The sequence below is a fragment of the Zonotrichia albicollis genome, chromosome 1 (genome assembly GCF_047830755.1).
Source record: "Zonotrichia albicollis isolate bZonAlb1 chromosome 1, bZonAlb1.hap1, whole genome shotgun sequence".
Taxonomy (NCBI): domain Eukaryota; kingdom Metazoa; phylum Chordata; class Aves; order Passeriformes; family Passerellidae; genus Zonotrichia; species Zonotrichia albicollis.
Window position 1 is genome coordinate 105,592,779 of NC_133819.1, and position 15,915 is coordinate 105,608,693.

At 40.6% G+C, this 15,915-nt stretch overlaps 1 protein-coding gene and 1 long non-coding RNA gene across 14 annotated transcripts in view; one reads left to right on the forward strand and one right to left on the reverse strand.

Annotated features, from left to right (window-relative positions):
• DLGAP1 (DLG associated protein 1) overlaps window positions 1–15,915 on the forward strand; it is a 399,529-nt gene that overhangs the window by 331,768 nt on the left and 51,846 nt on the right. For 11 of the 13 annotated variants that reach the window (XM_074549059.1, XM_074549033.1, XM_074549041.1 and 8 more), the window contains one exon: window positions 5,850–5,990. The exons of the other annotated variants lie outside the window; for them this stretch is intronic. In XM_074549059.1, the coding sequence (XP_074405160.1) occupies window positions 5,850–5,990 (141 nt within the window). The remainder of the gene's footprint in view (window positions 1–5,849; window positions 5,991–15,915) is intronic. 13 annotated transcript variants of the gene reach the window in all.
• Window positions 11,808–15,915, reverse strand: part of LOC102075460 (uncharacterized) — a 34,070-nt gene continuing 29,962 nt past the window's right edge. The window contains exon 3 of the long non-coding RNA XR_003380285.2: window positions 11,808–14,479. This is a non-coding gene — a long non-coding RNA (uncharacterized LOC102075460). The remainder of the gene's footprint in view (window positions 14,480–15,915) is intronic.

Sequence of the window (15,915 nt, forward strand, 5' to 3'; positions counted from 1 at the left end):
TAAACTATTTTATAAGCAGCTGATAAATTGCTGTAACTTGTAAGGTTTGTCATCAATCTTGTCCAGTTGTTCTACTGACTGCCTGGACAAATAATAAGCCAATTATGCTTGTCATGTGTTATCTTAAACTGATGACTTTTGCTTACATTGATTTTAATATTTTAAGGAGATTTTTTCCTTCTTCTGTGGTTAGTTCTGCTATTACACTATTTGTGTCCTCTGTGAATTCCCCAGTTGAGAACAGTTAATTTTTTTTAATACAGAGAGATAATTAAAAACTCTACCCATACATGCATCAAAAGATACTTGCACTTATGATAGTATTAATTTTCAAAAATTGTTCCATAAGCATTTTCAGAATGGACCTCCTTAGTCAGAAATATGTGGGGAAAAAAATCATATGGTGATTTGTGAAATTTTGCTTCATTACCGGGGAAAAAAAAAGATTCGTTTCTATACCTCACAAGACTATTTCCTGATGTGTTCAACATTGTGCATTTATGGTTTCAAATACCCAATTTCTTTACTTTTATGATATGTCTTCATGATTCCATTCCCACTTATAAAACTAATTATGACAGTACTCAATATTGACATTGTATTTTTCATCCTTGCAACAATTCACAAATGAGAAAAGTAAGGATTATTGGCCCTGTATCACTGATGAAAAAAACTGAAATAAGAAGGGAATTAGAGCTTGAATTTTACTGTAGATCTTCTGATTCTAGTCTTGTGAGTGCTAATAACACTAAACTTCCCATCTGAATACTAAAGTTTTCTTCTTCTCATAATATTAGCATATATGCCATGGTTTTAAACTTGCCTCTATTTTAATTTCTGTTCATTTAAACTTATTTCAATTAAGATTTTTAATTTTTTTTAATATATAAGTACCTCAATCAATTGTTTTTCGATCAACATTAAAAGTGATTTAGGAGTGAACTCATGGATTTTAAAAGTTCAGAAACTGAACAAAGCAACATATTTCAAAATTTAATAGTTATGCTTGTCTAATCAATATACTGCCAACAAAGATTGGGAAAGTGGTTACCTAATTAAGGTTTGACAGACTGGAGTTGTTTGTCATCACCTCAATGAGGACTAAAGAAAGCAAGGATGCTCCCTGTGATAGCTGGACTTTTGATCCTGCTTAGAGAGAGAAATGGAAGAGATGAGGTTCCTTTTTTTATATGCATTGGTATATCTGCATGAAAAATGTTGTTCAGCATCTTTGTATGGATCTTGTTTGTAACCTTGGTGTTATACCTCACTTTTTTCCTGCTCACCAAATTAAAACTGGTTCCTTTTGACAAGTGTTTGCCATCAGTGTTTAGAATCTAAATCTTTGTGCAAAGATTGAAGTTACCCAAGTGTTTTATATCTATCTGAAGTTTCTGGATTTCATGTGAGATGGGAAGATTAGCACTTATAGTTGATAAGTTAACTTTATTTCCTAAAAATGGATTAAATTCTCGAGTTTCTTATTTTTTGCAACACAAATGTTTGCACTCATGAGAAAATTCAGCTGACATCGTTTTGGGAAATCAAGGAAATAAATGGCAAAAACAGCTGTAAGGAAATTAATATTTGGCTAGTTTGCTTGGAGTACAGTGAATTTCTCAGTCAGAGCAGAGTTTCTATCTGCTACAACCATTAATTTTGCTGATTTACTGTAAACATTTGAAATGGCATAAGAGAGCCTAATTTCCTGCCTTTCTTTTAGAAATAGTACTGCCTGATTCCCACATGCAGCCCACTTCAGCTTGGAGTGCTTATTGGTACTATTTATTGTTCTTGTTAAGCCTGGGTAGCGTTCTTTGAGCTCCCACAGTTCACTGCAGAGAGGCACCTGCAGGTCTGTGAGGCATCCCTGAACATTGAAAGTTCAAAGCTGCTTGGGTTCAGAAACCATCAAGATCCCATTCCGCAGAATCTCGAAATGGGGAAGTTTGTGTGTTCTGGTTTGTGACTCGTGAGGTGCAGGTTATACTCTATAGGAAGGAAGCGCAAAATTGCCTTGATTTTGTCCAAGAATGAGAGTTTCACAGAACTTCAGGAGCCACTTTAAACCTGATGTAGTGACAAGATCAGATAGCAAGCACAGTGAAACGCTAACTCCAGTCAGTGACGCCAGAGAGCTGTGCTGTTCAGCTGCAGTCTGTGCATCCATCATCCCCGGGGCAGCTGCTGGGAGTCAGCAGCTGACCCAGAGCCCAGCACTGATCCTCCCTCTGATGGCTCAGGAGAGGGGGGATAACATGTCTGTGTAGGACACGTCAACACAGAGGGGTTATGGATGAGTAATTCCCATGCCCAGGGATGGGGGGAAGCACCTTCCAACAAGGGCAAAAAAGTAAAATGCTCCTAGACATCAGGAGTAGAGCCAGATCTGTCCTGCTGACAGAATGGCAGCCCCTGCTCTCTGTAAAAAGGAAACCTGGAGAAATTTCTGTACTTGGTCTTTTGGGGAGTGAGTGAAGCAGACTGGCTGGGCTTGGACAGACCAGATGAGGTGGTCTGATCAGCAGGTTGTGCTGTTGTATCTTTGGAAGCTGTGCCTCAGAACTCCTCCTAGCTGGCTACAAATTCCTAATGGCAATGTACACATTTGTCAACAAATTAAAAAGATCTTCTAAGACCTTTTAAAAGATCTCTCTTTTTGAACTCTTAGGCTCATATTCATCATGTCCTGCAATTAATGCAGTTTATGTCATTTAGGATATTACATCTGATCTGATGAGACTTCCATTCTAATCATCACCTTTTGTCATTATTGGATCATTTAAATCTACATGCTGATCTGAATAAGTAATTCTAGTCTCAACCTCTACCTCTGATTTAAGGTGGCAATATCTAAAAATATTTAACCTTACATTAATGAAACTTTGAGTAGCCAGCAGCATGTTTGTAAGTGTCCAGGAGCCAGTGCTAGGGGGCTTGATTATTACTGCTGAGGAGGTGAGAATTTTTCTTTTACTAGCTTGTTTGAACAGTTCAGGAGAACATGTTCTTCAATCATTCTAGACAACTAAACTTCATTTTCTGTTTTATAACCCAAATAAAAATGTCATTTTACTTGTTTCCTGTTAACTCTCTGAAACATCTTGTGCCTCTGCCTTGGCCAAACAAACAGTCCGCACACTGTGGTTCTGTTGGACAGCTAGAAACTGTTTGCTCATTTTGTTGACCCAGTTCCAGCCAAGCAGTAAATGTGGAATACAAAAAATTCCAATTGTCTTGGTCAAAGTCAGAAGAATCAGGTTGTCTGTAATATTTAGTTGCCAGTGCCCAGAAAAATGGGTGTGAATACTTTCCAAAAGAAAAGCTTTAAAGAGCATATGTGATTTTAAGGATTACCATGAGCAAGAGGATTATTATTTGAGAGACAAAGGGAATAAGAGCTTACAGCACATTAAAAGAGAGTTGTTTTACATCAAAGGTGTAGGATGGTTACACACTTTGTATAATACCAGGCATTGGCCAGAGAGCCAGACAGTTGGGATTTAGATTGAGCTCTCAAGCTCTTACAGCTTTTCTGATTTCAGCTCTATATAGCAGTGTCTGAAATATGCAAAGATGTTTGCATTCAGAAGAGAATTAAGCAACAATAATCAGCTTACAGATTTCTGTTCTGTGATATGCTGAAGAAAAGAGAAAAAATCCAGACATTTAGGTCAAATATAAAAAGCCTCTGGGCTGTTTGGAGTGAGCATCCAGTTGAATGATTCCAGGAAGAAATTTCTATTAAACATCCCATCAAAACAGCCTCTTCTCTTTGGTAAAATGCATAACTCAAACATTTAGTGTCCTTCATCTTGTCTTGAGATTTGTTTGCATCATCTGATCGCAGCTGAAATCTGAAAAAAAAAAAAATTGAGTGTGTACTTTAAAATTATTGTGCAATATATATTTAAGACTAAAAGTTCTGATTCTATCATAAATTTCAGATTAAGAAAATTTACAATCAGCATTATTATGGCAATAGATCGATATTGTCTGGCCCAAAGGGCAGGAGCTTAATTCTCTTGCATCTCATTTTTCTTCCTCTGCCTGCAGATGTAGCTTGTAACTTACTTGTAGGTCAGATTTGATCCTCAAAGCTGTGACAGCATTCCTGTAAATATGTTTGCAGCTGAATGACAGTTCCACATTGTCTGTCCCAAGAGCTGAGCACAGCAATTCATTAACTCTGAACTATCATCCAGCCATTTGACATATCCCTATGTGTATCCCAACCCTCTCGGGACTGGATTGGTAAGTTCCAGCATTCATCAAATAAAGCATCCAGACTCGTTGCAATAAGCCTACTGTTCATGTAATGAAATAAATCCAGGGAGCATGTAAATGAGTCTTTGGCAGCATGAGCCCTCGGCAGCAGTGGAGTTCGGCATTCCACTTTCCCTATATTCCCGGACCTGAGTGCTCCTGGGGCCGGCCCGCTGGAAGCAATGACCTTTCTGCCCAAAGTGTAAAATGCCATCGGTTAAGGGAAGAATGTTCATAGCTCATACATCATCTGGCAGGCTTTCCTTCCTCTGGCAGGGCTTCCCAGGGCTGCGGCGGAGGCAGTAACAATAGCAGGCAAACACCAGAGGGAGTTATTGTTCCACTGGAGAAAGGAGTGCCTCAGGACACAGGGTTTAAAATAGTGTGAGGCTTCTACCCAACGAAAAATGTTCAGGTGACACGACTCCACAGAATGTAAATGGTGAAACCATTATTTCTAATCATGTTTGAAAGAGTTGGTGTTCTTCACCAGTTTTCAGTGCTGATTTCAATGTACTGCTTCTTTGTACCAAGCAGTTGCTGCATAACACCCACTTGCCCTCCAGAAAATTTTTTACATCTCTTCTCAATACTAGAGCCTTAGAGTTCAGTGTCAAGAGCCAGATGAGTAGGCAATAAGTAACCTTTTTCACTTGTTTATTACAGGAGTTTTTTCTCCTGGTCCATCCACACAGGCTGATACTCGGTCAGAGTGCCTGTGTCTTGACTGGTAAAGTCCATGTACCCTCAGAGTCCTGGTTCCTCAGAGTCCTGCTTGTGGAAAATGGCCAGGCTGCAACCATCTCCCCAGCTGACCTAGACTTCCCTGGAAGCAAATCTGGATACACAGATAGGAAAAAAGCGAGTGGGTTATCTACATACTGGAAATGCGCTGCCCTTTCAGCAGCTATACCTGCATTTTATGCCTGCTGAAAGTCTGGCTGCCCTATGCTCATGAAGTTTCAGCTGGCCACCACCAGGAAAAGTGCATCCCCTGGGCTCTCCATAGAGAGGCTCTTGCAACTGCTCAATTTGCACTAACTGATTGAGAGAAAACACAATCAGCCCCAAGGTGAATCTGTGCCAGTATCTTTCAGTGAGCAAACTGACCCAATTCTATTACACTTCACACAATGCTGGGGCAGGTGGAAAGCTTCTCCAATTCACTGCTGAACTTCCAAGACAAAGGACTAAAGTGGAGAGTCACTGTCTGCTTTTTCCGTGCATGTAATGAATGCTTCTGCTCTGACTGCTTTTAGTTTCTGTTGTTGAAACGGTGCTTAACTTTCCACAGCCATCACACTGACTGTCACCTGTGGAATATGAAGCACAGATCAGCTCACGTGTCTTTTCAGCAGAAGACTTCAAAGCTCTATTTTCTATTCTCAAAAGGGTATTCTGTAAAAATCACCCTTTCATTGATGAATACCAAAGTAAATCCCAGCTGAGCCCAATGTTAAATTGTATAACCCTGGCTTTCACAATGCTGCCAAGGTGAAGGATTCTGCAACAAAACTATTTTTCCTAACAGTTCTATTGCAGGTGTGTAAGATCTAATGGAGATGAGCCTATTCTCTTCTTAGGTGTGTCAGCTTTACAGAGCTCACCAGCACAAAAAGAGGATCTTGGCATTCTTACACTGGCGAACCTAGAAGACGCTTCATACATCCGGGTGGATGACTTGCATTGTCAAGATCTTTTAAAAGATCTGGGCGTTATTAGAGGTGGGTGCTTAACTGTTGATTCATTAAAACAGAACCATACTGAATTATCCAGGCAGTCAACCTTTTTCTTCTGGTGGGTAAAAAAGAACTCTGACAGAACTGGGATCACACTTTTGCCTCAACTACACCAATGTGAATGTAGAGGGGGAGAACTGTATTTAGGTGATGATGTAGATAGGCAAAATTCTCAGAAACCTCTATGCAGACCAGATATTCAAGTAGTTTTGATTTTACAAAGCTGTTTAAATACCAGTATTTCTGTGAAGTCAGGTATGATTCCTTGGTTGCAAAGTAATTAATTGCTCCTCATTATGAAAGTAAAAATCAATATAAATCAGTATAAATTTGATACTTCTTACAAATATTAAATAAAACTCCCTGGTCAAAACTCTCATTGTCAGTGTAAAGTCAGAGGTTCTCTGCACACCTTAAGTTGGACTTTAGTGGTAGCATGCTGTCTTCAGAAATGATATTGTCATACAGTATCCCTGGTCCTGTTTCAGTTTCTTTCTCCCTCCAACTCTGCTAATATATCTGTTTTCAAGACCCATGCTGTGAATATGGACTTAAATTAAAAAAAAAAAAAATAAGAAAGAGAAAGGGTAGGGAACAGGGTAAACTGCTACCAGTAAAGACAACTGCCATCAGATCTTGTCCTTAATACATGCTCTGGAAGGAGCTGAAGTGATCCTTTGTGAACAGCCCATTCACTGGGGACATTTCCATTGCAGACTTTCAAACATGTCCATGTGTCATTTCTCTGTGACTTGCTCACAGCTCCTGAGCAGTGCAAGTGTTTCTTCTGCAGCAGCACATAGCACTGAAGTGATGGGAAATAACCTTTTTTCTACAGCAGCTTTTATGATGAACACTGATGTTTGGCCTGGAGAACATTGGCTTGCTGGGGAATGGATAGAAGCTGCACAGGAGCTTGTGGCTGTAGCAATTGTCCTGTATTAAGTACAGATAGCCAAAACAAAGTGTTTTATAGACCTGAAACAGCATGTTGTCACCACCCAAAATATAAAATCATAGTGAATAGCTCTTAAGACAAAAGTGCCACAGCAAACATTGGAACTGTCATATTTGTGTAAACCCGAGAGCACTATAAACAGTTAAAATCTGAAATGCCAAATGTGACTTACATTCAAAACTATTCACTGTGATATTACCTTAAAGCTCAAAAGGCTCTGCCAGGCAGGTTGCAGGGACAGCAGAGGAGGCATTTGTAACATGACAAGTCATTTCTCACTAAGATATTTCAGGATCCGGGTCTGTGAAAAGAAATCTTCAGTTGTGATAATAAGGGGAAAAACTATCAGCTTGGCCTTGGGAAAATATGGCTTGTAAAGCTCATATAACTCTCCTGTAATAACACATTTTTAGATACCTGTGCTTTTGAATGCCTACTGTAAAGAACACCCACCCTTTGGAGACCTTTCATGAGGACATATGATCTATGATAAAAATTTATTTCAGTCACGTCAGTGTGTGTGTCCATATGTCAGACTTCTCTTCCTCAACAGGGAAGAGAAGCACTGGACAGTAGTCCCAGTGGCAGCACAGAGACTGATTCCCAAGAGTAAAACTCTGAAAGACTCTTACAGCCATCTTTTATGTTTTCTTCATTTCTATCTGAAGTTGTCACATCAAGGTATTAAGGCACTTCATTTGATGTTTGTGGTCTTCTGAAACTGAAGCCCTTCTATCTCATCTGAAATACAATGTCTACATTTCTGCTACAGCACACTTTCCTTATCTCAGCTGAGTCAAAAGCCATTTACCAAGGTAAATCCAAATGATTTACATATTAAAAACTCATCACTCCTTTGAATCCCCTGAACAGTTTATTCCTCTCATTTCAGCAAAGAATATTTCTTTAGCAAGTTTACTGGATGCCTTCAGAACTTAATGAAAATTTATCACTCTTAGCCTGTCATCAAAGTCATCGAAGTGTTTAATCAGTGTCTGCCAATGGTGAGCTGTTAGCATCCACTTGTCCCCTTTACTACAACACCTTAGTTTGATTTATGCAGCTGAATTTGCATCAGGAAAGTTTCATAGGCCTCAGCCTGGAATTTGCATGAGGTTACAAATTCAAACCGTGTTCAGGTTCGTCAGGAGCAGTCCCAGAGCCAGTTCTGTTTTGCCTCTGCTGTGTCCAGTCTAATCAGTGTTTCTCACTGGAGCCTGGGTCCATGAGGAGTTTTTTGGGAACCCAAGCTCTGTCTAGCTTCTTTTGCTAAATTGGAGAAGCAAAGGTTGAAGTGGTCCATCCTGAATCCTGTCTTACTTCCACTTTCCGGGATCCTTTGGGAGTAGATTTCTCACCCTAGTTCTGGTTTGGCAGAAAAGACAAAATGTAAGCAGGACACACTTTTGTATATAAGTTTAAGGAACCTCTTTATAATAATGTGATGGCACTGTGATGGCAGTTACAATGTCCATTTCCATGATTCTGTTTTCCTTCATCTCTAAAATGGCACACAAAACACACCCACTCCAGAATGTCCTGTGATTCATGTGAAAGCCTTGGCCAAGCCTGTACTTGACAGCTCTTGTGCTTTGCTGAGATTATTTTAGGGGGCAGTCAAGGAGAGCACAACTGAAGACTGAAGCTGTTTGTATACACACAGATGTGTACTCCTGGGCTAACATTTCCCTGCCTGACCTCAGGAAGACTAGATGAAACACAGCACTAGCTGCTGAGTCAGTGAGGCTCTTTGAACTGATAACTGTGGCATGTTCTCTGATGTGGTTTGCCTGGAAACATATTTGTTTCTTTTGAAAATACAAAATGACATCAGTTGTAGTGTGCATTGAAAAACCTAGGCTGAGATGGCAAGCAGTTTCAGTCCATAAATGATTGCAGATGTTTGGGTGAGGCTGCAAAACACAAGGCTTTTCAAGCATGTACATTTGGGGAAGGAAGCTAGGGACACATATAAACATGAACATAATTGTTATATATTGCAGCCTGTCAGCTGGTCCCATTTTGGAATGGCTATTATTAAAGATGTGCAAAAGTAAGTGGAAAGTATGATAGCTGCAATGCATCTGGTTTAGTGAGTGTTTTCTATTTCTGACCCTATAGGCTTTCTTCCCTTTGTCTGATGCCAGTTACATACTAAACACATAGAACTATCAACAGGCTGAGAAAGAGGCCTAGGAGGTATACTGCTGGTTCTTATTATCACCAGATTGCAAAAGCATATAGCCTGAGCTGGCTTTCAAGCAAGCTAAGTTGCAGCTCTATGTCCCAGGAGCCTGCCTTGCAGAGCAGGATCTGGATGGTACCAATTTAGAAAGCTCTCTAAGTTTGTGATGCCCTTTAAGAGAATGAGTCATTTGCCAGAGTCACAGGCCTGGGAACAGGATAGAAAGAAGAGCTACTAGATAAAGAACTATTGGCATTAGGTCTTCCTCCTGATCTTTGAATTTGGGCTGTTTGGCCTGAGTTCCAGAAGGAAGGTCCAAGTGGTTCTTGCTGACACAGACAGCATCAAGAAGGTGAGTGACAAGGGCTGTTGGAGGACATGGACATCTTCTTCCCAGCCATAAGAAAAAACAAGTCATTGTGTGCCTTCACCTTCAAAAAGCTAATGGCCGGCAAAATCTGTCATGACAAAATTATTTTTTGTGTCATCTCTTTGGGCCAAATAGCAGGCTTTTAATAGCTTGCCATGTGATAATTCTAACAAATCCTTCGTCTGACTTGTTCAGCCTTACCCTCCATGCAGCGGTGGGCAGAGTGAGGAGGGCCTTGCTGCAGTGTGTTTGCAGTTGTTCTGCAGCATTATCTCTAGCTATGTGTTGAGTTCCTGTAAACCCAGCTACTGACATATTTACACTCCTGTGTTTATTACTGATGAGAAATTAAAAATAAAGCTTCAAGTATTAACATAGCAGAAAATCTTGTCCTTCAGTTCTCTTAAAAATTAAACTGTCAACTACTTTTTCAAAGTTGTCCTTTTACAAAACTGCAACTTTTGCAATGTGCAGGAAGATGGATAACGTAATTTCTTTCCTGATCAGTGTTGTTCTTTTCTATTTGACAGACATTATATTTTAAAGTGTGGGCTTGATATAAGTGTGCCAAAAGTGCTAAAATTGAAGTGCTGAAGCCTAGGAAAGAAAATCTGTGGTTTTTATGAAATGTCAAAAACTATTTAGATGTTTTGTTTTCACTCCATGGATTCAAGAAGCAGTGATGCAAATAAATCAGAATCTTTTTTTTTCATTAAAATAAATTAAAATCTCCTAAGGAATATCACATCAGACTAGTAAGTAATTGCACATAATTGAGACTCACAAGTGAAAAAAATGGGTTTCAGGTACATATATTCAAAAAAGTCTGTAAATATTGATTGTGTGTGCTAGAAGGCAAAATTTAGCCAGTGATTTCAAAATTCATCACTGATATTCTGTTGTTTGTTCTTTTCTCAGTCTCCCCAACTTCATAAATATGTTTCTGTTTAAAATGTCTTCTCAACATTGGAAAGGTTCAGTAAAACTTAGCACCTGGGAAGAGAAAAATGCACAAAGTCGTTGCAGGTTCTGTCCACACAAACAGCAGCAGACAGGAACTTAGATTGAAACTGGTGTCCCAAGTGGCACCAGGAACTAAGGGTTTCACCAAGAGCAGAGTTATTCATAGGAATAGCTGAAAAATGTTGGGACAGCCCACATGACTGGAGGATTGTGATGGATGGCTATAGGCTGTTTCAAAAAGACAGGCAGGACAAAACTGGAGGAGTCTCACTCTTTATCAAGGGGAATTTCTGATGCACAGAAATCAACCACAGCAACTGTGCAGCCATACAGAATGCCCTTAAGATCAGAGAAGGCATCTTCAAGGGGAATGTTTCAGTAGGCAACTTCTACTGACCTCCAAACCAAGACAATATTTGGGGCACTTAAGCAAGCTGTGGCAGGTTCACAGAACCTGCCTCATGTGGGTGACTTCAGCTGTCCAGACATTTGTTGGAAGAACAGTACAGCAGCTCATGTTATCCATCAAGTTCCAGGAGTGCTTAGGAGGACTGCTTCCTCATACAAATATTAGAGATGTGCCAAGCAGGAATGAAGCACTGCTGGACTCCCAAACCGAGGAAACCTGCTTTGAAATGCCATGGTCAGTGATAGCCTTGGCTGTAGTGATCACATTGTGGAGTTTGGGATCGGCTGGGCATACTGAAGGTTAGTACTAAACCAAAAGTTTTAGACTTTAGAAGAGCAAACTTCAGCTCAGTCACGGCTCAGGTGGCAGGAGGGGCAGGTGGAAAGGGAGGGTGGTAGTGTCCTCTGGAACCTTCCATGGGGTATAAACATGGAAACAAGCTGAAAGCTTCCAGAGAAGGGAAACAAGGACAATCAAAGGACTTGAAAGTCTGCCATATGAGGAAAGGACTGGATTTGTTTGCCCTTGAGAAAAGAAGGCTTAGGGGAGACCTAATCTTGCAGGGGACCTTGTCTGAGAGAAGCTGCCACTGCCATGCTAATAACATTAACACAAAGCAACAAGTACCTGATAGCAAGATGGCAGCATTACTGAGACAACAGAAGTGCTTGGTTTTAATTTTGCATTAAGAATTTAATTTTGCATTAATTTTATGGCATCATCCAAACTCCTGAGTCAGAACTTCAGTGTCTAGCAAGGCTGTACTCTCAGTAGTGATGGTGAGCATCAAAAGGAAGGGGAGACAACCCTGCAAAAACTGTTGTGCTGCAAAGAAGGCAAAGTGAATTTTTGGTTACATCATGCAAAAGCATACAATTCTGCTTCATAGAATGTAGCATATTTCTGTGCCTCAAGTGATGAGAGTTTCGCTCTCTGGCTGGTTCTGGGTAAGATGTAAGCCTGGGTCATGTCCAAGCAGAATTTACCTGCAGTGATGGCAATAGCGTGTTACACCAGCAAGAACTAAAGACACTCTGGTGCTGGAGAAAATTCTCTATACTCTGGATGTTTTGCTCTGAGGGCTGAGGAGCACAGCTGCCTTCATATTCTCCTTTATTGGGCAGCAGCACGTACCAAGCAGGCTGATCTCCGCATCACTCTAAACTCAACATTGCTGGCAATTACAGCTCATTCTTTAGGAAATGCCATCTTGAGAACATTATTTGAGGTATTGGTCTAGAAGCTGTGTTAGGTCTGGAATCTGTATTCCTATTTAAATCTCCCAGCCACAAGAGGTAATGGCACATAGACAACTGGAGAAGGGTTTGCTTGGCCAAGGTGCTATGCAGCAGAGGTAGTTCCTCTGTAAAACCAGTGGCTTTGCTTAGTCCCCCAGTATGCCAGAAGGCTTTTGTTAGGCTTTGCAAGATGTAATCCAGAGGACCTCACAGGTTTTTTCTCCTTTTTGTTCTGCCTTGGACAAGAAGATAATTTCAGATTGAGGCATCTGTAGCATATGTTTTCTGCAGAGCTGGTAATAATAGAAACATTGCAGTGAGGTCCCTGCATGAGTTACGTCACTTGTTTTTTGACTGGGCAATCAGAGAGGAGCTAGCAAGGAAGCCTGCTGTCAGTGCTGGAGAAAGGATGTAGGTCCTGGCAGCAAGCCCAGGCCTGCTCAGCAGATCAAAGGCTCTTCCCTTGGCTCCCATAGCAGCCGGAAAAGCAGCTGCCCAGTACCCTTTCAGCATCCTTCGTTCCTTTCTCCTCTGCCAGCAAATAACTTCTTTTTGCTCCCCACCTCAGCAATAGTCCCTTATTTTCCCCCCTCGGTATCTGCCAAGCAAGGTCCTTATATGGAAAGTGCTTGTGTTTACTACCTGCAGATCTCAGGGCCAGCCAGTGGGAACGCACTGGGAATACTCTGGTTCTCACATGCTCCTCCCTTCCCCCAGATATGCTCCCAGCTGAGACTTTAACCTGGAAGATGAGGCAAAGCTGAAAGGAGCAAGCCATGGTTCTAAACCACATGCCGTTTTCCAAGCCAACCTGATGGAAGATTTGAATTTGGAAAAGTACTTTTTGTGCCAAAATAGCATAACAGCCATGCTTTGAAACCCTTCCCACTCACCTCCCAGAAAAATAAATAATGTGGGTTTTTTGTGGGCTTCTTCATGGTGGTTTTTCCTTTTTAAATACATGACTGCCTTCCTCCAAAGCCGCTGCTTGTCAGTGCTGCTCCTGGCTGTCCCTGTTAACTGGTTCCTGACGGGAAGTTTGTCTGCCATGAAAGGAGAGTCAAGCAGACGTGTCAGAGAACTGCAGACTCTGCAAGAAGAACACTCTGTCTGCTATTGCACTTCTGTTTCTGCTTCAGTTACACTATGGGCTGGCTGATGGGAGCCTTTAAAAACAGCAGCGCTGAGCTTCAAAGGCTCATGCAGCCTTACATACCAAATTACTGCTAAATAGGGGATGAAAGCCTGACCCTTGCGTGCCCCGCTGGCAGGGTCGGCATCACCAGCACCTTTTCTCCTCCCCGGTTTGGAGAGTTGATCAGCCCAGTAGTGTTAGGTGAATAAGCTGTCCTGCACGGGTCTGCTAAAGGTCTTGAAAATATTTTTGTAGTTGCTTTTGTAAGCACTGTGAGGCACTCCAGCCTGCAGTCGCAGCTGCACTGTGGATATGAGGTTTGCCTTGCTCAGTTAGCAGTCCCGGAGCTTGGGTTTGCTGATTAATTATCTGCCATCATCACGATTGGTATGGGAGCAATGTCTTAAAAGATCTTTGTTCCCAATGTGAGCTTCTAATGGCTATTAAAACTGTGAGTGTTTGGGAGCTCCTCTGGGGAGCTCTTCTCCCTGTGCTCACACACTGCTAATAGCACCTTCATAAGGGTTTGCCTGCTACAAATTGCCAATAATTAATAATATTCTATATAGAAGCATCAGACACAGTTAATGCATGTGACTACAGGCTGGCCCAGTGCCTAGCCCAGATGCTTTGTAGACAAGCTTTTCTCTGCCTCAGTTTCTCCTTCAGTGAAATCAAGAGAATATGAGACTTAGTAATGTTTGTGGGTGAGTGGGGGAAACCATTGGAAGGGACAGGTGCAGAAGCATAACAGGTTATTTTCCATAGCTTTCCTTATTATACCTGATGCTTTTTTAATGGAATCTAGTTTTCAAACTCATCTTTTGTATAAATACGCCATATTAGACATCAGTGGCACGGTGGGGAGAGTTGGAATAAGTAAAGAGAGTGAACTTCAGGATCATTATCACCAGAAATACAGATAATTGTTTATTATCATAACTCTAATGAGGCACATTCCTGTAAATTTTTTTCTCATTGTTGTTCTTAATTGTTCTTTTCCATGTGTCTCTTACCACCATTTCTTTATTATGTGTATTGCAAAAATGCCTCATGGGTCCAGTGAGGCGCCAGTATCACAGGAAAGCAGTGGAGATCCTTGAGTATGTGCAGACTTTTCTTTCTACCTCCATTTTCTGTCTTCTCTGCCTTTATTGGCATCTTCTTGCTTGCCTCTTCTTTCCTCCCTGTGAGTCTGGTTTCCTCTTTACTACAACTGAAACAAATAATTTTGATGAAACAAATATAAAGAAGGAGGGCAAAACACTCTCTTGTGTTTTGTTTAGTAGTGAAACACGCAGCATTATAAAATACCAAAACCCCAATGACTCTGTAGGGAAATTCAGGTAACAAGTAAAACATATGGACACCCAGAGTAAATACGTGGATGCACCAAGCAGGATTCAATTCAAGATCATGATGTGTCTGTATCCCAGGAGGGATCTGAGAGAGTCATAGGCCCTGGACTTCAACACTTTTCAGAATTATGGAAAATTAATCATTACAGTAAGTTTTTAAAGATTTTCAAGGAGTGGGTGAAGAAAGCAATTTGTCTTGAAAGGACAGCTCAGCGCTTTCTTGATCTTTTACTGTCCCGGTAAATCATTTATCAGGGAAAACTTTCAGAGAACTCCCACACAAACTATGCTAGACAGAGCCTCCCAAAAGTAATATTACTCCTCCTTTATGCTTTCCAGACCTAAAAAAAGAGAGGCTGTAATACCAGGGTGGTACAGGTACCCCTGCTTGATAGTGTGAGGGCTTCAAAGCTTCCCTTTTCTGAAATATTAACTGAATTGGTCAGGACCATTTCAGGATCTGCATTTCTCATTTAACCTTGCTTTTATGTATTTTGTTTCTCTGATACCTGACACAAAATTCAAAATAGTACCACAGTGTGAGATCGTTTCTCTTTTGAATTATTATAATGGAATATGAGCTTTATTTTTTTTTCCCCATTAATTGTTCTGGTTGATTTCCCTAGCTTAGAGCAGAGGTGTGGTTTGGAAGGCTCAGATTTTAAAATATTAAGAGAAAGGGGGAAAAAAAGCAAAAAGGAGGAATTTCTCCCTGCACATTAGAGGCTTCCAGAAAATCTGGGATCACATACATGACTTCTGGAGCGATACATTTTAACTTGTGTTCATCAGTTATGAGGTTTTGTCTGGTCTAAAATATCCCAAACTATTCACTGTCATTTGTAGGCAGCATCAACTCCAATCTGCAGTAACAATAAGTAGGTATTAAAAAGGAATTTCTCTATTTATATTCTGAGTTTCAAACAATTCAGTTGCAATTGATTTATTACAGGAATATTAATTTAATTCAAGGACCAGAGCTTTGAGAGCATTCTAACAAAACATTAAGACTGGCAATGCAAATGGGACTATGAGGAATAATGGATAATTTCTATTATTGTTTTCTCCATGGCTGTAACCTTTTCCCCATCATAGATATTAGCACATTGTGAAAGGGAAGGGTGTAGGAGGCACAAGGAATAACTTTCTATTAATTTTCAGCAAGAAAAACAAAAGCAGGGGTTAAAAAAGTCTTGTGTCAAAACAAAGTGTATGTGCAGAGAAAGTAGCTATACATGCAAGAGAAATGTATTTTTATCATTATTATTCTTATCATTATTATTTGTACCTAGCA